Source organism: Nelumbo nucifera, chromosome 1, assembly GCF_055504915.1.
Source record: "Nelumbo nucifera cultivar China Antique chromosome 1, China Antique-T2T, whole genome shotgun sequence".
NCBI classification, from domain to species: Eukaryota; Viridiplantae; Streptophyta; class Magnoliopsida; order Proteales; family Nelumbonaceae; genus Nelumbo; species Nelumbo nucifera.
In genome coordinates, this window is record NC_142649.1 from 7,733,813 (window position 1) to 7,756,540 (window position 22,728).

A 22,728-nucleotide genomic window follows, 5' to 3' on the forward strand; every position below is an offset into this window, starting at 1 on the left:
GAAGAGCTGGTGTAGATCAACGAACCCCTTCTGTCGGAGGAAGGATTAAGTTTTATTTTGAAATTGTTTGATGGCGAAGGTTGTTAATAAATTAATGTGATTTTGGTACTTGGTAGCGGCGTGGTGGTGATGGTGGTATTGGAGGTAACAACGGTGCTTGTGGTACTGAACTTACACCAACGTAACTCTTCTTGCCGTGAGCTGATGGGGTGAAGACGTTGCACTTCAGCCCTCCCAAACATTATGGTTTCTCCAAAACAGCTCAACCAATGCTCCAGGGCCCGTTCAGTTGGTCATCATCGCCACCTCACCCATCGCTGCTGCTGGTTTTCAGAGAGGTTCTGTAACTGCTGCAACTACATCTTTTGCTTTAATTATTTTTGTCTGGACATCAGAAACTATTGATCGCAGCCAAAAATGCTCTCTTAGATATTTGTAGTAACATTAATCTACTAATTTGGTTTCAAATGGAATTAATAATTTTTTAAGAAATCTGCCAAGTTTATTCATTGGGCTGGACTCCTGAAAAGAATTGAATTGTGTAGAATGCTCTAACAAGCTACCATGTGCCTTTTCTATCTTCAATCTGAACTCTTCAGTTGACAAGGATGTGAATTTACCAGTATCAAGGATGTTAAGCGGGCATAAGTGTTATGTATCTTCATGTTAGTATGTTCCAGATGAAAATACTCACCTAATAATCAAACGTGTGTTTTGTGGGAATGTTACTACAGGCCAGAGGCTTTTTGTGTTCGGAACAGCTGATGTATTAAGGTATGTATAAAGATCATGTCCATGAATTCTGATTTGAAGAATTGCGAATGACTTCAAAACAAAACCTGCAAATGCACAAATAACAAAGCTTATAACAAGTAGCAGATCTCCAACATTAAGCATTCTAGATTGTCTAGGCCCATTATTCGGTACAAACTACAAAGTTAGTGAAAACCTGATTATAAACCACTCTGCTAGCTTATTTATTTGATTAGGCGCATTCGGCTGGCCAGTACGGGGCTGACACGTGTCGGTCAGTGGGTGCTAGAAGAGGCCCATTGTGGGGCGCACAGGCTTGTTCTGTGCGGACCAGGCAGGCCCAGTCATGGGGCGCCACATGGCTCCGCCAGATTATCGGGCATAGCCCTCGTACGGCTCGCATCTGGGCCATCCGAGCCCAGCTACCCCCAGACATCTCCGGTTATAAATGCAAGGCACCTCGTACAAGGTAAGGGATCTGGAACCTTTGAGGCTCTTGGTATTCTTCTTACCGAATACTTTATGCTCACTAGTGACCTCATCTTGGTGCTTCTGCACCAAACTTCCTACATGCCTCGTGCGGATACTAACTTGATTGTCGAAGTCCTTGCCTCGGGTCTTCACCCAAGGCCTATGACACTTCCTTCGTTGCAGAGCAAACTCTTCAGACCCCTTCGGATCCCTCGTACACACACACACATGGACGAGTAGCTTTACTTCGACACCATCTCTTCCGAGACCATCCACCTTGGCCACTAGTCCTCGGCCTCTTCCATATCCAAGAAGGTGATCTGCCTCTGCCGCGGCAGACCCCACTGATCCTCAACAAGCTCTTGGCTTCGGCTCCCTGACGTATTCGGAGCCCCGAATCCCTCAATTCAACTCCAGATCTCAGGAGTGAAATTACTGTATTGCCCTCGGCCAATCAGAGCGACAACACTATTCTAGACTTGTAAATCTGAATCGAGGTTTTCCACCGCTGTCTCGGCCGCGGCAGACCCCACCGATCCTCAACAAGCCCTTGCTTCGGCTCCCGGAAGTATTCGGAGCCCCGAATCCCTCAGTTCAACTCCGGATCTCAGGAGTGAAATTACTGTATTGCCCTCGGCCAATCAGATCGACAACACTACTCTAGACTTGTAAATCTGAATCGAGGTTTTCCACCGCTGGCTCTCATAGATCCAGCTACTCACCCTACAATTCAAAAATATCGAATCTTCTTCTTGCTTTTCACCCGGTTCACTCTTCCCTGCCTGCATTTACACTAACAGTACATAGCTCTATAGATCTTGAGCATCCCACCTTTCCTGCACTTGAATTTCGCAGCTTTCCAGAAACCTTCTGAACCAGATTTCTTGACTGGAGGAGCAGAGCATCTAAGCATCATCCAAAAATATTGCAGAACCCAACCCTGTGTTTCCCAGATACCGGAACAACTCAAAGCATTTTGTTCAGGCCGGGTGGTGAATTAAAAAAAAAAAAGCAAGAAACAAAATCAAATACCGAATTAAAAACAGCCCAATAACGATTCAAGAGGCAAGAGAAACAATATATAATAAACTAAAAAGAATTACTTTCAGGAATAAATCAATCCCATTACAATATATAATCAATTACGATGAACACAAAAAGAAATGAACAAAATTGAATTAATATAATCTCATCTGTATCCACACCAATCAAACAGAAGAAAACAAATAAGTAGTCCGGCATATGATCGTGCCGGAGTAATTACAGACACCTCTATCTTTTGCCCGTCTGTCTAAACTTGGAAGGGCCATGGCCAGTCATTCATCCCCTTCTCATGGACCTTGGAATTCCTCTGCATTGAAGAACTACTTCCACCATTTCCTTCAACATAAGAATAGTACCTCAACGCAAATGCCAGAGCTAACACCACCCATTCCAAGCAGAACATCAACACGCAGAGCCCACCCGCCAGTCTCAAGATCACCGCTGCATCTTCTTCCCTAACGTAAGACTTCAGTTCCCCCAAAAAGTCACCGCTTCTGGAAAAGATGAGCACTGACACCGCGCCTTGAAATATGGCTGTAAGGACTGTCGCCACCATGTGGACTGCATACCATTGGTTGGTCCTCGATGAGGCCGCAGTGCAGCCAGAGACCGCCCCTGCTATTGTGAAGATGTGGAGAAGAATGAAGAAGAACCCACATAGAGATGGAACGAGCCGGAGGGAGAGGGTAAGGAAGATACAACTTGAAGCTGCTCCCAAGAGGATGTAGTTGCAGAGAAGGAAGACCTTGTGAGTGTGGTAATGTGATTGACTGTTGGAAGATGACCCATTCTCGATAGCCAACCCCATTGTCGAAATTCGCCTGAATCCTGAAATTGGTAAGTGGCTGAGCGGATGATTGCCGTCGGCAATAGAAGCACCTCGGAAAATGATCAAAGGAGATGCTTTTCAGGCAATAGATTGATGGGTAAAAGGTGGTTTCAGGTGAATTTTTCGGCAATGATTCCCGAGGAAGGGAAGTATGTGGAATGAGAGGCGAAAGATGAGAGAAGAAATAATGTAGGGGGGATTGTAGGGCACGGACAACGGTCGGATTTGGAGCTTTACAGTTTACAGACGGTGGAAATATGACCGTTGATGGGGGAGGGAAACGTTGGCAATTGCAAATGAGTGTAACGGCTAGTTGTTGCCTAGTTCTGCTTTTCTAGAGATGCTGCACACTTTTCTCCTTCAAACGCTGATGTGATTTTACAGCTCTCAAAAGACCAACTAGTGTTTGATTTTAAACTGATGATATTTTACAGTGAACCAGAAAGTGATTCTTCTTGATTTACATTACATCCAAATGCAACTTAAAACAGGAATTCACTTTTGCTAGCACACTGTATTAACGCAAGGCTAAAACAAAAAATTAATACAGTGGTCCTGCATAATACGACCTGTACATCCTATCATAATGTGCCAAGTCAGCATTATACATTTGAAGTTTTAGATGTGTGAACTAATTAACGGATGTTGGGAAAATTTTCGTTTCTTTTGTTTTTTTGTTATTTTTAAATGTTAAAATAAATTAAAACAAAAACGAGAAAAGAAAAAACTAATGGTTTTTAGGGAAGTTATTTGCCTGATCTCTCAAAATAAACTGTATTTCTAATTTACAACAAAGGGAAAATGATAAGATTTGCAGTTTATTTTCACGTTTCCTTTATTCTATCTGCAACTGAGGAAAATCACTTAGACGCCCAGTCACAGTTCCTCTTTCATGATCTGAAATAAATCTACACATGGGCATGGATACGTGAACACCTGAAAGGCCGAAACTCTTCATTTCACTCCATGTGTTCGTTCAATCTCCACGCCTTTGTACAACATTGTTGTTGTTCAATACTTCATTTCGACATCACAACTTGGGAGACAAAGAAAAGCTTGACCAACGGAGTCTCCCATAATGTGTTTCAACCTTGTTGGCTTTTGAGTCTGCTCCGGGCTGTTGTATTTGTCTTAATTTTTCCTTTTTGTAAAAGTCTTATCACAGCAAATTAAACAGAGAATACAACCTCAGAAACCTATACATAGATTTCCCTTCTTGAAAAGAAAATGGAGGAGCTCAAACCTTCATTGAAGAAGAAAGGGTTTTTTTTTTTTTTTATCATTTTTAATTTATTTTAGTATTTAAAAATAAAGAAGTAAAAGAAACATAAGTTTCATAGCATCCGTTAATTAATTTGCACATGTAAAAGTTAAACCGTACAATATTGACGTGGCGGCACATATGCAGAAAAAATGTGGAATGTTGCTGAAAGCTTTTTGCTAGGAAGTTATGAATTCTCTTCGGATCTCCCGTGGGATCGTAGGTATATTTGTATAGTGTAATGATAGTTGGGGCAGGACCCTTCTTCGTTAGGCTGTATCTCTCTCTGACTCCATAAAAATAATGTGAGTTGGACACTTGGGCCAAGAGGGGTAGACTACGCTGCAGATCAACTCTGATTGTATGCCTCCTACCTATTAATAGGTCCAGACGGGAATCAAAATCAATTGAAAATTTGAAATGGATTTTTATTTCCAAGAAAAGGAGAGGGAATGCCATTTTCTTAAATGGGGAGGGAAATGCCATTCCACCAAAAATGAAAATGGGATTCTAATTCCATCCAACCAAATCGTTGGACCATTTCAATTTGGATTTTAAATTCCAACTTCCCACAATTTTTTTAAAATCCCTCCTTTGCCTATGACAAACTATTTTCAACTATAAAAAAAGGGTATGTAATATATAATAATATATTTACATTAAACATTTGCCCGTTGAGGGTAAATAAATATTCATCCTAACAAAGTTTGACAAGGGTAAAAATGGGATAAAAAATGTAAAGCATTCATTAACAAGAGTAATGACTAATGAAAGGGAAAAGGGGGGTTTTAAGTTTGTCAGATAACCTAAGGGATGTTTAAGTAGTCTTTTTCTTCTTCGAATAAAAGAACACGATGTCCGAGTATGTGCCTTCCGAGCGAAATTGTCCATTTTGGGTTAAGAGAAAAGCAGAAGTAGCCGTTATGCTCGTTTGCCAACGTTCCTCTCCATCAACGGTCACATTTCCTTCCCTATTTCTTCTCTTCTCGCCTCTCTCATTCGACATGTCTATCTCCCTTCCTCAGAAATCACTGCCGGAAAATTCACCTGAAAACATCTTCTTCCACCCATCAATCTATTGTCGGAGAAGCATCTCTTTGATCAAATTCCGAGGCACCCCACCCCTATTGCCCACTTGACAATCTCTCTTCACAACTACCCAATTATATCAGAAACCCATTTCAGGATTCAGGCGAATTTCGACAATGGGGTTTGCCATCGACAATGGATCATCTTCCAACAGTCAATCACATTACCACACTCACAAGGTCTTCCTTCTCTGCAACTACATCCTCCTGGGAGCAGCTTCAAGTTGTATCTTCCTTACCCTCTCCCTCCGGCTCATTCCATCTCTATGTGGGTTCTTCTTCATTCTTCTCCACATCTTCACAATAGCAGGGGCGGTCTCTGGCTGCACTGCGGCCTCATCGAGGACCAACCAATGGTATGCAGTCCACATGGTGGCGACAGTCCTTACAGCCATATTTCAAGGCGCGGTGTCAGTGCTCATCTTTTCCAGAAGCGGTGACTTCTTGGGGGAACTGAAGTCTTACGTTAGGGAAGAAGATGCAGTGGTGATCTTGAGACTGGCAGGTGGGCTCTGCGTGTTGATGTTTTGCTTGGAATGGGTGGTGTTAGCTCTGGCATTTGCGTTGAGGTACTATGCTTACGTTGAAGGAGATGGTGAAAGAAGTGCTTCGATGCAGAGGAGCGCCAAGATCCATGATGAGGGCATGAATGACTGGCCATGGCCCTTCCAAGTTTAAGACGAACACTCGTAGATGTGTTTCTTCGGCACGATCGCATGCCGGGCTACGTTATTATTGTTTCTTTTTCCTGAGTTTGATTGGTGTAGAAACAGTCGATATTATATTTGTTCAATTTTATTCATTTCTTTCTGTTTTTATTAATTGTAATTGATTACATAATGGGATTTGATTTAGTCCTGAAAGTAATTCTTTTTAGTTTATTATGGGAGAATTCTAGAGGGGTTAACCACTCAGAAATCTACAGAACGTTCTTCTATATCTAGCCCTTTGGTTCTCTGTCTCAGTCATTTGACTGCGAAGTTGACGGAATGGGCAGCTCGGTCCCCAAAATCACATGTGCAAAAAGAAGCAAGACCAAAAGAGGTGAATTTGAGTAGGAAGTGATTTATTTCTATGTCAAAACTCAAAAGAAATTGTTATGCATTAGAGATGTGCATCCGTTTGTTGTAGTGCATTAATTACCATTGGTGTTTCCACCTGAAACGTTTTGAGTTCATCAATGCAAATTGGTGAGAACTACGTTATTATTTAGTGTTTTATGCAGACTCAGACTCTGACTCTCTTGTGCATTTCTTACATTATCAAGTAACTTTTTACCCTTCTGGTTCTTTTTCTTTTGAGTAATGACAAATTATTTGAAGAATGAGTTATATGAGCCAAAATGATTCTTCCTTTTTTATGTTACATTTTTTAGCTCCAATGATCAATTCTTAGAATGAATAAAATGTTCAACTTTTTCCTCCAGTTGTAAATTGTACTAATTGTGTGATATAGTAGATAGAGAGAGAGAGAGAGAGAGAGAGAGAGAGAGAGAGGTTATCTCTCCTCATTTTCTACCCCCTTCCCATTAGCTGACAAACTTCTTGTAAGAAACGTATCCTTCCCCTAAAACCTCTCCTGACACTATTGCCTCACACTGCTCACTTCTAAGAACCTCAAGAGAGAAAAAACTATTCATCTTTGTTGTAATTGCAGAAGTAGTTAGACCTACACTATTATTTGGGTTTGTTTTTCCACTGTACTCTCACTTTTTATTCTACTACATTCTTAATTGCAGAAACGGCTAGAGAAAATGCAAGTATCTATATCAAACAATGTTTGTTAAATGTCTTCCTCCTCTCTTGAAAAAAAAAAAAAACTCCGGACCTAGACAATATCCATGCTATGTATTTTGAACCATTACATATTCTAAAGCACTAGTAGCAGAGGAGAGAGTCATCTTCTTCATTTCTAAGTAATATTTTTAATGTGACCTATTGCACTCGGTTCAGTTTTGCATCTGTTTATAACTATGCACTCCTACTGATTCAAAATATATACTTGTCTCATTTGCAGCCACTGTAGTGACAAATTTTTGTATCCCGAGAGATGTTACAAAGTTTGCAACACTCTTTCTCATACCTGAATTCTTTCTCATATAAAGTGGAAACCACGTCATGTTGCTTCCCACCAAGCTTTCAAACAAACAATTCCTTCCATCTCCATTCTCTTTAATATAAAGTGGGGGCTACTTTATGTAGCAATGCAAATATGAAGCAAAAAGTAAACTGGAATTTGCACTCAGCTTATTTTCACCCATGCAGATTTATGGAATCCCCATGAATAGGGTCAAACCTTATTCCATCCATGGCATTTACATTTGTTTCAAAAAAGATATTGATCAATTCTGATTCTTTCTTTTTCTGACCGAGATGTATGAATCCATGGATCTATGTGTCTATATAGATCTTGTTCATGACTAGCGCAAATGAAATTTGTACTACAAACAAACTTTGGAAAGAGTACAAGTATAAACATATATAGTGCAAAACAATGCAAAAGCTTGTATTTGCACTATACATATTTGTACTTGTACTCTTAATTTGAGCTTCTTTTTAAGCTTATATCAGTGGGGCTGTAAATGGATCAGATTCAGATCTGATTCACCAGCTGAATTCAATCTAATTATTGAAAACTTGCACCTAAATCTGATCAGATTGTTACCAAAAAAAATCCGATCAAATTATATATAATATTATTTTTATAAAATTACTTTTAAATTCATATATAATATTATATAAAAAATGTTCATACCTTTTAACATAATAAATTTATATATATTAAAACCAATACATATTGTAATATAATCATATTCGAATTTTATTTGGATAGGATAGAGTCAAATTTGAATCCTATATGATTATAATCGGATGCATATTACAAAATCCAAATCCAATCTAATTATAGGAACATATACCATCTGAATCTAAGATAATTGAATTGAATGTCAGATCAGATGGTAGAATTACAGATATCATTGACAGGCTATATAACACATATCTGAACTGCAAATTGTAATGTATGATGCAATGAACAACAAACACAATAGCTAGTGTCAAAACTAATATTTGTATAGGTATAAGGTCTGGGCACATCTTAGTAAAATTAATTTAGGAATTAGCTTGAGCCAAAAAATTAATTTTTGTTTTTAGTTTCCTGTGTAGCTCAGATTTAAGTAATTGCAAATGGGAACTAGATACATTTTAAAAGAATGATAATGTTGTCTTTGCTTTCTTCATCTCTTCCACTTTTGATGTTTATAGTTGTGCCTTTTAGCACTTGATGGTCCATGTTGTTGTTGTCATAGAACCAAGTATATAGTTGGTACAATTAATTCTTTGCAATCTAAATCTGGTGGAGGTGCATGTGAGCTTCAATTTATAAATGAATTGGATCTTGATGAGGTAGTTGATTGTATGTAGGGTCACTCTTTGCCCTGGTCCCATGGTCCATCACTATGTAACAAGAATTGCCACCCTTAGATGAAGTTCATTTTCTGTTGTAAAATCGGAAAAAAAGGGGGAAAGTGATATTAGTAAGTTTACATCCAAAACATGCTAAATTGGACCTGCTGACCACAAGCACAACATATTGTTGATCATGTTCACTCAGTTCCATATTTGAAGTATTGGTGATATATAGGTAGTGTTTGGAATCAATGCCTTTTTCTAAGAGGTGTTTTTTGAGAAAATGGTGTTGCATTGGCAAATTCATCTAGCGCACCAACTGGGCTACCCTCGTTAGGTGAGTGGGTGAATGTGATTAGTAAATATGTTTGTGGTCAGCAGATCCGAACTGACTACTGAGTGAGTTAGGCCGGGGTCAAGGTCAATGTAGGCCCAACCCTAAGACTTGGGCCTAAGGCCCGAGCCCGGACCAAGCCCGATCTGACCAACTCTTTTCCATTCTCTGGTCAGAGAGCTCCGTTGCACCCTCCCGTTGCGAACTTGCGAGGATAATAGACGGTGAACCGAGAGAAGGAAACCCTCTTTCCATTCTCAGAGCTCTGAACAATTATACTCACTGGTTATCCTGACTCTCTCTTGCATTGTAGCAGGGGAAGTGGTTAGCTCTCAAGAAACAATCAATGGTTCAGTTGTTCCTAACCGAACCCTTCGAGACTGAAAATGGAGACGCTGATGCCTTCAGAGACAAATTAGATCTTCTGAAGAAGTTGGAATCCGCTCTATGGTCACTTATCACGTCTGGAAGTCGATCCGAGGCTCGCATGTGGCTCTGCAACACCATATCGTGCATTAATCCCATCTCTCCCCGTCATCAGCGCCAACTATTTATGAAACTGTTGAGCTCTAGGCCTCCAAAACGAGCCCTAGCTTCTCAACTCATCCAGGTGATCTTCGAGAAGAGGCCTCATAAAGCTGCGGACATCATAGCCAAGAAAAGCTACATCCTTGAGAAGTTCTTCCAAGGCAGGTTGCTTTTACCCTTCATGTATTATGTTCTTCTGTCAATATATTCTCTTTTCTGTAATCATATAGTCTGCTTTATGTCGTAACATTGTTTCATTTGGGAAATGGCAATTGCAATTCTGCATTTGTATCTTTAGTGTATGCATTCTTTCAATTTTGTACTACAGCTATCTACTTTTCTTTCTAATGCTCAAATTATATTTTTCGGTCTTCAGAGAACTGAACCTGCCATTAAGTTTTGTTAATGAATGGAAAAGCAGTTCATATGATTAATGTACTGGGTTGAGTGGTGTACCTTTGATTTTAATATAGACAGGTTATCTCAATGGGTTATGGGCTTCTTTTCCTAGATTATTTTCCATTTCTTTCTCTTCTTGACCACCCAAATTGAAAGCAGTGGATGGAATTGTTAGGATAGCATACCCATTTTTCTATGATTTCTTAGTCTTAACCTATCAAATGCCGAATTCAAGTGCCATAAATGTGCACCATATGTAACAATGTGCAGTTAGAAAACTGATTTTGTATACGTTTGGTTCAGTGGGCGTTTATTGAAAAATGCTGCCACATCAGCACCACATAGGTGTTGGTATTTATTGCATATGAAACCACCATTTGGTTTCACCATTTATCAAATAAACACTAGAAAACTGAAACGTTTTGATTTATGTGCATGGGGCATTTGGGGAAATGTCAAATTCATGTTTCACCCAATGCCTGGGCATTTCTTGAAATGAAATGCTGATGTGGTGATTCAAACACCCGTAAAACGTCCAACCAAATAGAAAAAGCAAAAAACGTTTAAAGTAGTGTTTTTCAGATAAACGTTTATCTGAAAAAACGCCTCTCAGGAAACACTCATAGAACCAAACATACGCTTTATGATATACACATTAGGCAGTGGATGCCTTAGTTTCTGCTTTCTACTCTGATATTGTATTATTTAGCAACTGTTAGTTAGCTTTCTTAAATTGGACACGATTACTTCCACTGAGTCCTTGGGTATGCCCTTAGCTCCTTACCCATACTGGGACTGGGCTCCCTTATTCCAGACTTGAGCCATATCTAAATTCTTTTGGAACTTAGAGCTTTATTTGGTCATGTAGTGATGTAGATATGGTTTGATTGCATTAGATGGACCCCACATTTTTACATCATTACTTTAAATTTTGCAGGAAATTCAAAGCGTATATTGCAGTTTTTTGATGTTTTTTCCACTGGTGGTGAATTTGAGCACGGAAAAGGTTCCAGGGCATTGTCCCAGTTTGCTTTTGTGAATCGGGATATTTGCTGGGAGGAGCTTGAGTGGAAAGGAAAACATGGACAATCACCTGCAATGGTTGCTACAAAGCCTCATTATTTTCTTGATTTGGATGTCCAACGAACAGTTGAAAATTTCCTGGAAAATGTGCCTGAATTTTGGTCATCTAATGAGCTTGCTGAATCATTGAAAGGGGGTGAAATTTTTCTCATAGATACCAAGTTCTTTGTGGATCATTTTGTCAGTTTAATGTATGAAGAGGATTCCAAGGAAGTATGGGAAGTCATAAATGTGTTCTTGGAAGAAGAGACATTTTCTGATCTCTGTCACCACTTTCTCATTATCCTTGACGAGCAAGACCTCTTTGCTTTCTTGAACATGATTTGTGGGTTGCTTCCTTCAAGAATGGACCCCAAGGATCTTGTTCACCCTTCTTGTTGGCTTGAGATTATATTGTCTTCGTGTAATGGTCGTGCATCTATTGATGAGTTACTCCTACTAAATGCAATTATTAGTCAAGGCCGACAACTTCTAAGACTCATACGTGATGAGGATGATGAAGAGCAAAAAGGAAAAATCAAGGATCTTGTTTTTGAGATAAGTACAAGTTTGGGCATGACCAATTTTTGGGCCCCACTCATGGAAGAACAATTGAGCATGAAGACAAAAGAAATGATAAAATGGCTTGGGCTTATATCTTGGGTTCTTCACTACAGATTATCAGAAGAATGTGAGACTACTAAATCATGGGAAACACTATTCATTCAGAATGGAATCAGCTTTCGTAAGTCTGAGAAGTATGCCTTGCTACATCCTGAGGGTTTTTCAGATGAAAGTGGGTCTGAATTGGGTGAAAGAGGTTCTGTTAGATCCAGGCGGAAGAAAAAAGCAAAATCTAGAAAGAAAAAGAGGAGAAGGAGCTATGATCATGTTGGCAGCAGTGATAGTGAGCTGGTGGATTTAGATTCTTCACTTGGATGGAGGAGTTTGCAATCTGGGGCTGGAAGTTGGTTTCTTTCTACTGATGATTATTCTTCTGCATGGAGCAGTGTAAGTTTTTTATACAAACATGCACAAGAAGACATATCTTATATGTTTTTTTTTTTTTTTTTCTTTTTATGTATGCATATCTAGATACTATTTTTTTAGTAATAAATAAAAAAAAAATTATTAAAGAAAAGAGAAAGCGGAAACAGGTGACATGATGTCACCCCACAAGAACAATAGTCAAGACCCACATCATTACAACTCTTTACCCTCTTTTAACTACAGGAATTCTTTTCCCAAAATGTACAAAGACAAAGAACAAACCTACAGGTCATACCAAAATATAACCCAGCATAACCCTTTAATAGCTCCAATCTGTTGGAACCTAGCAGGTTTTCACCAGTCAGACCTCCCCTTTAGAGCTTTTTTTTGTTCAACGGATACCTTGATTCCAACTCCCAAAACAACATCCCTGTCATATCTAGGTGTTCAACTTTCTTTTATATGCACCTGTGTATGTATTGTACATCTTATTCAACTTCTTTTTCTTTTCATATTTCTTAATATTCTTTGATATTCTATTAAGTACAGACACTAACACCTTATTACAATCTGCTGTTTTATTTTTCATGTATCATTCATGCTATGGCACTTTCTTACAACAACAAAAAAACATGTAACTTGATTATTCATTTGGAAAACTCATGCACATATTGTATTTAAAGCTTTCGTGATTCCAAGACACTTTCTAGAGCATACAGACTTTCCATATTAAAATTTATATATAAATGCATACGTATTTCATACTTACTTGCATGCCTTTAAATGACCACCTCTATCAATAATTATTAGAGTAAATACAAACTACATAGAAAATCTAGTTGCACTTACCTACTGCTATGGTTGAGTGTGCTGACTTGATCAAAACAGGTTGTTGCATTGTTCCAAGGCTTTGGAGTAATACGGAGAAGAACAGGTGCCAAAAGGAGAATCTAGGGTGTCAAGATGAAAATAGGAAAGAAAAGGCAGAGACGGACAGGCCAGAGGTGTCATTGATTTGCTCAGCAACAGTTCTGAAGGTGGCATTGAGAGCGAATAAGGAAAACTGGGAGAAAAAGATGGTGGTTTCTAAAAAGAAGGTAGATGACTGGAAGGAATTATTAGAAGCAGTAATGGGGAAAGATTCAGGCTAAATAATTGGCTATCCTAATGCCATTTGAGGAGAACAAAGCAGCATGTGTTCAAAAAAATCACAGCTGCCTGTGGAGGAGTGCATGCAGAAGTAAAGAAGGAACAAGAGAACAAAATGAGGTTAAAGTTTTGTTGGAGAGGAATTTTGAACAAGAGGAAATAAAAGAGGTTGTGTTTTCTATGGACAAATGTAAAGCACCTGGGCCGGATGGGTTCACAATGGCCTTTTACCAAGATTGTTGGATATATTAAAAGAGGACTTGCAAGAAGTTTTCAATGAATTCTCCGGGAGAGGAATAATAAATCCATATTTGAATTCAACTTTCATTGCTCTGGTGCCTAAAAAATTTGATGCTTTACATCCTAGAGATTTTAGACCCATTAGCTTGGTGAATAGCTTATATAAAATTGTTAGAATGCTCGAGTCAGGGGTATTTTGGTCATTCTGGTGTATCTTATTGAAAGTGAAATGTCTATTGTATCTGAGTTTAAGTTATGTGTCCCATCTTCTATGAGGGACAAAATTGTCTTTCTTGTAACTCAAGTTTTCATGAATAAAAGTCAAGTGGGTCGGCTAGGAGAGGTACTTTTGTACATCCTCTCTTTTAGTCTGGCCGAATACTTTTCTCCTCTCCTTCTTCTTTCTCTTTTCTTTCTTCTTTCTTCTTCTCTACTTTGACCTAGAAACAACTAGGGTTTATTCACATGGTATCAGAGCATTAAGGTCTGGTGTTCGTTTTTTTTCTTGCTGTTGTTTTCTTCCTGGGTTCGCCACCAACTTCACAGTAGGTTTCTTCATCCTACAGCTGATCTGATTGAAGACTCGATAAAGGGCTGAAAAGGAGTTGTCGTTTTGAGGGCCTGGAGGTGAGAATGCCTCTGGCCGGTGCTGCGGTGGTCGTTGAAGTGGTATACTAGACCCTCTATTCAGTGTACGAAGAGGGCTGGTCGTATACAGGTATGGACACTGCTGTCGTGTGCTCAGAAATGGACTGTGAATGCTGATTTTTTTTGGTGTGCTTCAAAAGTTAGTTGTTGTGGTGCTAGGTGAAACTGATACACATATCAGTCATGTTTTTTTTTTTGTGTTTTCTTGCTCACATGTGTGCTGAAAGAAGAGTGGTAGACTACTGATGTCCACGACAGCAATGGTGTGGTGTTGATTGTGTTGTGGTGGCTGACATATCTATGTTTTTAAATGCTTAAAAGTGAACCCCTAGACCTTGTGTGTAATCAGTTCTGCAGTGTGCAGAACAAGTGTTCGATGAAATGACAGAGTAATTTCAGTAGTGGTGTGTTGGTGGTAAATGGTCCTGCAGTGTGCAGTCCAAGCGTTTGATGTGTTGACTGAATGATTTCAGCTTTAGAGTGTAGTGTGTAATGTGCAGTTGAAGAAAGTGGGTTGGTGGTATTGTAAGTGAGATAAGTCTTGTGACAAGTGTGAGATTGTGGTGTATATTCAGAGGAGACATAATTGAGATGGCTTCAACTATAGTTGGGAATGACAACAAAACAGGCATCATGCTCTATTCAGAATATCTAAGTGTTCAAATGACATCCATCAAGTTGAATGGTGAGAACTATATACCATGGGCAAAATCTGTGGAGGTGTTCTTGAAAGCCAAGAGGAAAGTAAAACATGTGAGGGAAGAGAAACCTTCCTCTGATTCTCCTGGGTTCAGTGATTGGGAACAAGATGATGCACAGATAATGACATGGCTTTGGAACAGCATGGAACCAAAGATTAGTGTGAACTTCATGTTCCTAGATACAGCCAAAGAGATCTAGGATCATGCTAAAAAGTTGTACTCTGGACAAGACAACACAACTAGGGTATATCAGTTATACCAAGAGTACTTCAATTTGAAGCAAGAAAGTCAAAGCTTAGAAGAGTATTATGCAAGTTTGAGAAACATCCGCAATGAGCTAAATGTGTATCACCCTCTCACATCAGATGTCCAGATCCAACAGCAGCAATGTGAACAACTTGATGTGACTAGGTTTCTTGTGGGCTTGAAGGCTGAGTATGAGCCTGTCAGAGCATAGATATTGGGGGGATCAGCTCTCCCCTCACTTGAAGAAGTTTTTGCTCGTCTTAAGAGGACATCCATTGAGCCAGTGGAACATTCTTCCTTCTCTGATAGATCTGGTTTGGTAGTGACTAAAGGGAGTAGTCGTGGAAGTAGAAGTGGTGGTGGCAGCAGTGGCCCTCCAAGCAACCGTGGTGGACACATGTTTAACCGGGCCAGCGGCCGGACTGGAGGCCGTGAGTCAGGGGGAGGCCGTGGAAAAGGAAGGGGTAATGCTCAGAGAAAATGTACACATTGTGGCTTAGAGGGGCACACAGTTAATTTCTGCTATGATTTGCGTGGTCCACCTAACACTTGGGCTAACCACGTTACATCTAAAAGTAGTAGCACAATTACTGAAAGCCAGCAAACTGCACCAACCCCCTCCACACCCACTTGTGCTTCCGGGCAGGAAATGGTGAGTGTATCACGAGCAATATATGAGCAATTCCTTCAAACATCTCAGCAGAACACAATTACACTTGCCCATTCAGGTATGACTTGTTTAGCTTCCAAAGCCTCACCCTGGATCATTGATTCTAGCGCCTCAGACCATATGTCTGGGACTCTTGATGTATTTTCTTCCTTTTCTCGCACCTCCACATCTCAGACAGTTACACTTGCTAATGGTTCTACATCTCCTATTTGTGGTGTTGGTGATGTTGATCTCTCCTCATTGTCCTTGGCAATCTGTTTTATATGTTTCTAAGTTCCCTTTTAACCTTATGTCTGTTAGTAGATTAACCAAGTCCCTTAATTGTTCTGTAACCTTCTATCCTTCTTGTGTGTTTCAGGATCTCAAGACGGGGACGAAGATTGGTGGAGGGCATGAAGCCGGTGGTTTGTATTACCTTGATGGTGGTGGCCCTCCAATGGCACTGCAAACTTGGTCATCCCTCTCTCAAGGCTTTGAAGCTGCTAGTTCCTTCCTTGAGTCACCTTTCATCATTAGATTGTGAGTCATGTCAGTTGGGAAAACATCATCGAGTCTCATTTAGTCCAAAAATTGATAGTCGTGTCTCAAGTCCTTTTGCTTTAGTTCATTCTGATGTATGGGGTCCTGTTAAAGTGGTGTCATACAATGGGTTTAAGTATTTTGTAATCTTTGTTGATGACTTTTCAAGGATGACATGGATCTATCTTATGAAAGACCGTAGTGAATTGTTCTCTATTTTTCAGAAATTTCATGCTGAAATACGCACTCAGTTTGGTGTTAATATGAAAATACTTCGCTCCAATAATGCCAAAGAATACATCTCCTCATCATTTTAGCAATACCTAGAACATCATGGAATAATTCATCAAACTTCTTGTGCCTACACCCCACAACAAAACGGGGTAGCTGAACGGAAAAATAGACATCTTCTTGAAACTGCTCAGTCCTTGATGATCAATATGCATGTCTCAAAGCACTTTTGGAGTGATGCTGTTCTTACATCATGTTTTTTGATAAATCGGATGCCCATGTCAATCCTTGGAAGTCAATCCCCTTTCTCCGTGTTGTTCCCCACTTTGTCTCCCTTTCCTCTCACCCCAAGAGTCTTTGGTTGTGTTTGTTTTGTTCAGCACTTCGTAGACTCAAGCTACGAAGTGTATGTTTCTTGGTTACTCAAGGACTCAGAAAGGGTACAAGTGTTATAACCCTAAGTTTCATAAATCGTTTGTGTGCCCGGATGTCACATTCTTTGAATCAATTCCTTTTTTCTCCAATGCCGGGGTCTCTTCTTCTCCCTCTGTGGTTCCTCTTCCTGTTCCGGTTGTGGACCCCCTTCCCGTAGCTCCCACTCCTACTGCAGATGCACATCATATGTCGGTTACTACAGAGAGGCCGCCAATTACTCAAGTGTATACTCGCAGAAGTGCTTCGGCTTCTCCTCCACTTCAGCACCCGTCGACAGATCCTGCTACTGCTCCTTCCTCAGATCTTCATCTCCCTATTGCTTTGTGGAAAGTTAACGTACTTGTACTTCTCATCCCATTTCAGACTATGTTTCCACTGCTCACCTTTCTGCTTCCCATTGCAAGTTTATATCATTACTCTCTTCAGTTCCCATTCCCAAGATTGTACATGAAGCCCTTGCCTCTCCAGGGTGGCGGCAAGCCATGGAAGAAGAACTCTCTGCTCTACAACATAATCATACATGGGAACTCACCATCCTTCCTTCTGGTAAGCACACTGTTGGGTGTAAATGGGTCTATACAGTGAAGCATCTTCCTGATGGCAGTGTGGAACGATTGAAGGCACGGTTAGTGGCCAAGGGCTATTCTCAGTTATATGGTGTGGACTATATGGAGACATTCTCTCCTGTGGCTAAAATTGGTTCAGTTCGTGTGTTAATCTCATTAGCTATTATGTATGATTGGCCTCTCCTACAACTTGACATAAAAAATGCCTTCCTACATGGTGATCTTGTTGAGGAGGTGTATATGGAGCAACCACCAGGGTTTGTTGCTCAGGGGGAGGCTGGTAAGGTGTGCAGGCTCAAAAAGGCAATCTATGAACTGAAACAATCTCCACATGCATGGTTTGGCAGGTTCAGTGAAGTGGTGAAGGCCTTTGGGATGAAACAGTGTCAGGTTGATCATTCCGTGTTTAGCTATAACTCGAAAGATGGAAAAATCTTGCTAGTTGTGTATGTGGATGATTTGTCATAACTGGAAGTGACAGCAATGGAATTGATAAGCTGAAAAAATTCTTACAGGACCACTTCAATACGAAAGATCTAGGGAAGCTAAAGTATTTCTTAGGAATAGAAGTTGCGAGGTCAAAACAGGGGATCAACCTATGCCAGAGGAAATATGTTCTTGATCTACTTGAAGAAACAGGGTTGTTAGGTGCTAAACCAGCAGAGACTCCTATGGAATTCAATGCCAAGTTAAGTGTGGATGCAGGTGATGAGTTTGATGATCCTGGAAGATATAGAAGGTTGGTTGGAAAGTTGAACTACTTGACCAGATATATCATTTGCTGTGAGTGTGGTGAGTCAGTTTATGCAACATCCCCGAGTTCCTTACTGGGAAGCTGTTCTGAGAATTGTTAGGTACTTAAAGGGTGCTCCAGATCGTGGTCTGTTATACCAAAAAGGAGGACCTCTTGAAATAGTAGGGTACACAGATGCTGATTGGGTTTGCTCTACATCAGACAGAAGGTCAACCACAGGGTATTGTACTTTCCTGGGTGGCAATCTTGTAACTTGGAAGAGCAAGAAGCAAGCAGTGGTGGCAAGAAGTAGTGCGGAAGCAATGTACAGGGCTATGGCCCATACCACATGTGAACTAGTATGGCTGAAGAACCTACTACAGGAGATGGGTTTCTCAGTTGACAAACCCATGAAACTATACTGTGATAACCAAGCTGCTGTTCACATCTCATCCAATCCGGTCTTCCATGAAAGAACACTACAGGAGATGGGTTTCTCAATTGACAAACCCATGAAACTATACTGTGATAACCAAGCTGCTGTTCACATCTCATCCAATCCGGTCTTCCATGAAAGAACTAAACATATTGAGGTGGATTGTCACTTTGTGAGAGAGAGAGTGATAAGTGGGGTAATAACTACATCTCATGTGAGCTCAGGAAATCAGTGGGCAGATATTTTCACAAAAGGATTGTCTCGGGGAAGAATAGATTACATTTGTAACAAGCTGGGACTATATGATATATATTCTCCAGTTTGAGGGGGAGTGTTAGAATGCTCGAGTCAGGGGTATTTTGGTCATTCTGGTGTATCTTATTGAAAGTGAAATGTCTATTGTATTTGAGTTTAAGTTATGTGTCTCATCTTCTATGAGGGACAAAATTGTCTTTCTTATAACTCAAGTTTTCATGAATAAAAGTCAAGTGGGTCGGCTAGGAGAGGTACTTTTGTACATCCTCTCTTCTAGTCTGGCCGAATACTTTTCTCCTCTCCTTCTTCTTCTTCTTTCTCTTTTCTTTCTTCTTTCTTCTTCTCTACTTTGACCTAGAAACAACTAGGGTTTATTCACAAAAATAATAGCTAAGGTTCTGTTTCCAAGGATTAGAGTTGCTCTCCCAAATATTATTTGATTAAATCAAGGGGCCTTTGTGAAGAATAGACAAGTCATTGATCAAATTCTAATTGCAAGTGACAGTGTGGAGGAGTTGAAAAGGGAAAGAAATAAAGGTTTTTTATTTAACTTAGATTTGGAAAAAGCTTATGATATGGTGGGTTGGCCCTTTTTGTTGGAAGTGATGAGAAGTTTTGGATTTGGGGAGGGATGGTGTAAGTGGATAATGGGGTGAATTCGGACTTGTCATCATTCTATATTTGTGAATGGAATTGTGGTGGATTTCTTTTTGGCTTTGAGAGGAATTAGATAAGAGACCCTCTCTCACCTTTCCTCTTCACTCTAATCGCTGAGATCCTTGGGAAAATAATTTCTAGGGAAGATTCATTGGGATTGGTGAGGGGATGAAAAGTTGGGCGAGATGGAGTATCAATCACACATTTGCAGTTTGTTGATGATATGATTTTATTCTATGAAGCAGGAGATGGAATGTGGATTAGGAATCTGAAATTAACTGTGAAATGGGGGCCTAGGTCTAGAAGGGTACTCATTGCTAAACCCTAATCCTTGAGAAGTGGAAACCCTAATTGTATCTAAAATACCTCCCTTGACACCTCAGACTTTACAGCCTCAAAGTGTGCTAGACACCCAACTCTAGAGAGCTCAATGTTGGAAGCAATTTAGGCTATCAATAGGCCTTCACTATAGCAATTTGGTAAAGATGAAGGGAGCAGTGTGATTTCTACTAATGAGCATCATTGCAGTTGGATCTTACATATTTGAAGACTTCTTTAATATGATTTTTTGTTTGGAATGTACACACATTTAAGAAGGTATAATTTAACTTAATTTAGGCTGACAAAAAAGGTACAATTTAACTTAGAAAATAAAAATAACAAGAATACATAAGAGATTGTGGGAATATTGGTTAAAGAATTGCTATTTTCTTCATTGTTTTTAAAACAACAGCTTGGGCATGTTGATAAAATTGTATGGCTACCACTCAGCCAACTAGATGCAACAAGAAATTCTTAAGCCTCCTAGCCACAAATCAAAGAGTTGATTGACCAACTGACTATTCATCCTGAAGGAACATGATGGCCACGAGGAAATATGATCTTGCATTCATTTTCTTTTAGAGTAGGTGAGAGATGTTTAATTTTGCAGAAGCCACTTCCCAAGAGGCGACTCTAGGTGGAACAATACATGGTGTTTTCTCATTTGGAAGCACTAGCTATAGGTGTCTAATAAGGTATTTCAGAGCGTTGCCTTATTTTAGATAGGTGACAAATTCTAGGGAAGATGATTGATGCAGGCACGAAAGCAGAGAGGGGAAGCCTTGGAAAAACCGAAAAAGAAATCAAGATGCTTCATATTCTTAAATAATGGAAATTCTGTAATTTTGCGTTATTCGGGCTTTAGTATTTTCAGTTAGTGTCTTGGGAATTGAGCTGACTGTCAATTTTCTAGAAATTTACTTTTAGTAGTAAAAATTGAAATTACTATTTATGTCAACTTTCAAATCTACCATTTGTGGTAATTCGCATAATTACTGTTCATAGTGTAATCATGATTTACCATCTTTAGCAATTCCTGTTGTCTTTACAATAAGTTAATTCTAGTAGCATTAGGAAGGTACCATTAAAGCTATTTTAGGAATTAGTCTTTATTTTAGTGTTCCTATGAGTAACTTAACGAGTTGCCTTAGTTTTAAAGTAGTCAGAAACTTTGAATTTATTTTGGGTCAGTTCCCTAGTTGAAATTGGTGTCAACCGAGCTGTCATGTTTTATCCATATGGAGTCATTGTAATTGGAATTTAGGAGTTGATTTAATGGAACTTCGTATCTAATATCTTTCAGATCACAGATCCTTAATTTCTCTCTTCTTCCCACCATATTCACCCAACTAGGACTTTTCTCGTATAAATGTCATGTACTCGTATATCAATGATGCACAGATGCCTAAAGGGTGTTATTTCATCAGAGGTCAGACTATAAGTTTATACCATGTTCATTATCCAAAGCTTTACCTAATGAATGGAATAAAGAAATCCAGCCTGTTGTTGGTTGTTTCATCTAATGCTAGATGACCTGTTATGACGTATCTCATATTTGTTACTCCATTTATTCTTATGAACTGTAGGCTTTTCTGATTCGTCATGTCATGTTGTGTAGGTGGATTTACCTGAACATTTGGCTAAGCACTGCTTTTCTACATGGATGAAACGTACTTTTTGCAAATTGAATTTGCCAGCTTGAACTTCTAAATGAATTTTAGATTCCGGATATTCCCATGGTGATGGTAGGAGAGCATATGTACATCTTTGAGTTTGTGATGCGTGCAAGGGAAGATCCAGATTCCAACATGGCTGCAGCATACAAATGCCTTTGGGTGTTAACAAATTTGCATGCTGAGAGGGACAGTTCAAGGGCAGGATAAAGTGTGATAAACCATCATTTGGCCAGGATACCGTACGACCCAGATATGGATATATTATCTCCAATCAAACTCATTGCACAAAGTGGGTGTCGAGTGGTTCCTCGACCGTCCAGCAAATGCTGATACATAGATTTAAGGCCGTGTTTGGTTTTAAGGGAAAGAAGGGAAGGAAAAAATATAGAAAGGAGGGAAAAAGAGAGAAGGGAAAGGAAGAAGAATAGAAAAGTTTTCCGGTTTCCCTATCCATTGATTGGTTAATCAATGAAAAAGTAGGTAAAACTAATTTTCCTTTGTTTGATTAGGCAATGAAAGCATATGGGAAATTTTCCTTATTTTTGTTTTTAAAATATTTTTAAATATTTAGATTTAGATGATTGTGTTGTTAGCAACTTGTCACATGGAACCTACAAGGAAAGGCATCTATGGCATAATTCCAATTCTTGTTCATGTCACATTCAAAATATCAATGTATGACCCATTATTTATTAATCAAATTTTGATGATGAATAATACATGTATTGATGTATATATAAAATATGGTTTTTTATTGGGTAAATTACGTATAGGTACCATGTTCAGATTCTCTTTTTTCTACTGCCTCCAGACGCAATCCATGCAGTGGCAGCACCAAAGAAACATTCATTCACGAATTAACAAAGCAGCCAAAGTTTGCAGAGAACATTTAACTCTCTAGTGAAGCCTTCAGACAACAATATGCTTAAATGTTTTCTGAATCCATACAAATTAGGAATTAGGAATGGCATCGGAACAGGTTCAGGACAGGGATTATATTCTCATCCCCAACTCTGATTTTGAAATTATATATATCGAGGTTGGGGAAAATTGCCATGCCCACCATAAATTTTTGCCAC

At 39.4% G+C, this 22,728-nt stretch overlaps 3 protein-coding genes across 5 annotated transcripts; 2 read left to right on the forward strand and 1 right to left on the reverse strand.

Moving 5' to 3' along the window:
* Nucleotides 1-2,304: 2,304 nt before the first annotated feature.
* LOC104586987 (uncharacterized) lies at nt 2,305-3,303 on the reverse strand. Its single transcript, XM_010244402.3, has one exon. It carries the CDS (start codon nt 3,074-3,076, stop codon nt 2,516-2,518), a length of 561 nt encoding a protein of 186 aa, XP_010242704.1. The 5' UTR covers nt 3,077-3,303; the 3' UTR covers nt 2,305-2,515.
* A 2,051-nt stretch (nt 3,304-5,354) lies between these two features.
* On the forward strand, nt 5,355-6,381 carry LOC104586986 (uncharacterized). The gene has a single exon (XM_010244401.3). The coding sequence runs from the start codon at nt 5,564-5,566 to the stop codon at nt 6,122-6,124; it is 561 nt and encodes a 186-aa protein (XP_010242703.1). The 5' UTR covers nt 5,355-5,563; the 3' UTR covers nt 6,125-6,381.
* A 2,911-nt stretch (nt 6,382-9,292) lies between these two features.
* On the forward strand, nt 9,293-22,366 carry LOC104586985 (uncharacterized). Of its 3 annotated transcripts, none has more exons than XM_088896430.1 (4): nt 9,293-9,876; nt 11,052-12,187; nt 16,179-16,339; nt 21,592-22,366. In XM_088896430.1, the coding sequence occupies exons 1-4, from the start codon at nt 9,534-9,536 to the stop codon at nt 21,638-21,640; spliced, it is 1,689 nt and encodes a 562-aa protein (XP_088752556.1). In that variant the 5' UTR covers nt 9,293-9,533; the 3' UTR covers nt 21,641-22,366. The 3 variants fall into 3 exon arrangements, 2 of the variants coding, with proteins under 2 accessions (XP_088752556.1, XP_010242701.1); XR_016081249.1 differs by lacking the exon at nt 21,592-22,366 and adding an exon at nt 13,055-15,878 and having other exon boundaries at nt 9,305-9,876; nt 16,179-16,313; XM_010244399.2 differs by lacking the exon at nt 16,179-16,339 and having other exon boundaries at nt 9,325-9,876.
* Nucleotides 22,367-22,728: the final 362 nt, after the last annotated feature.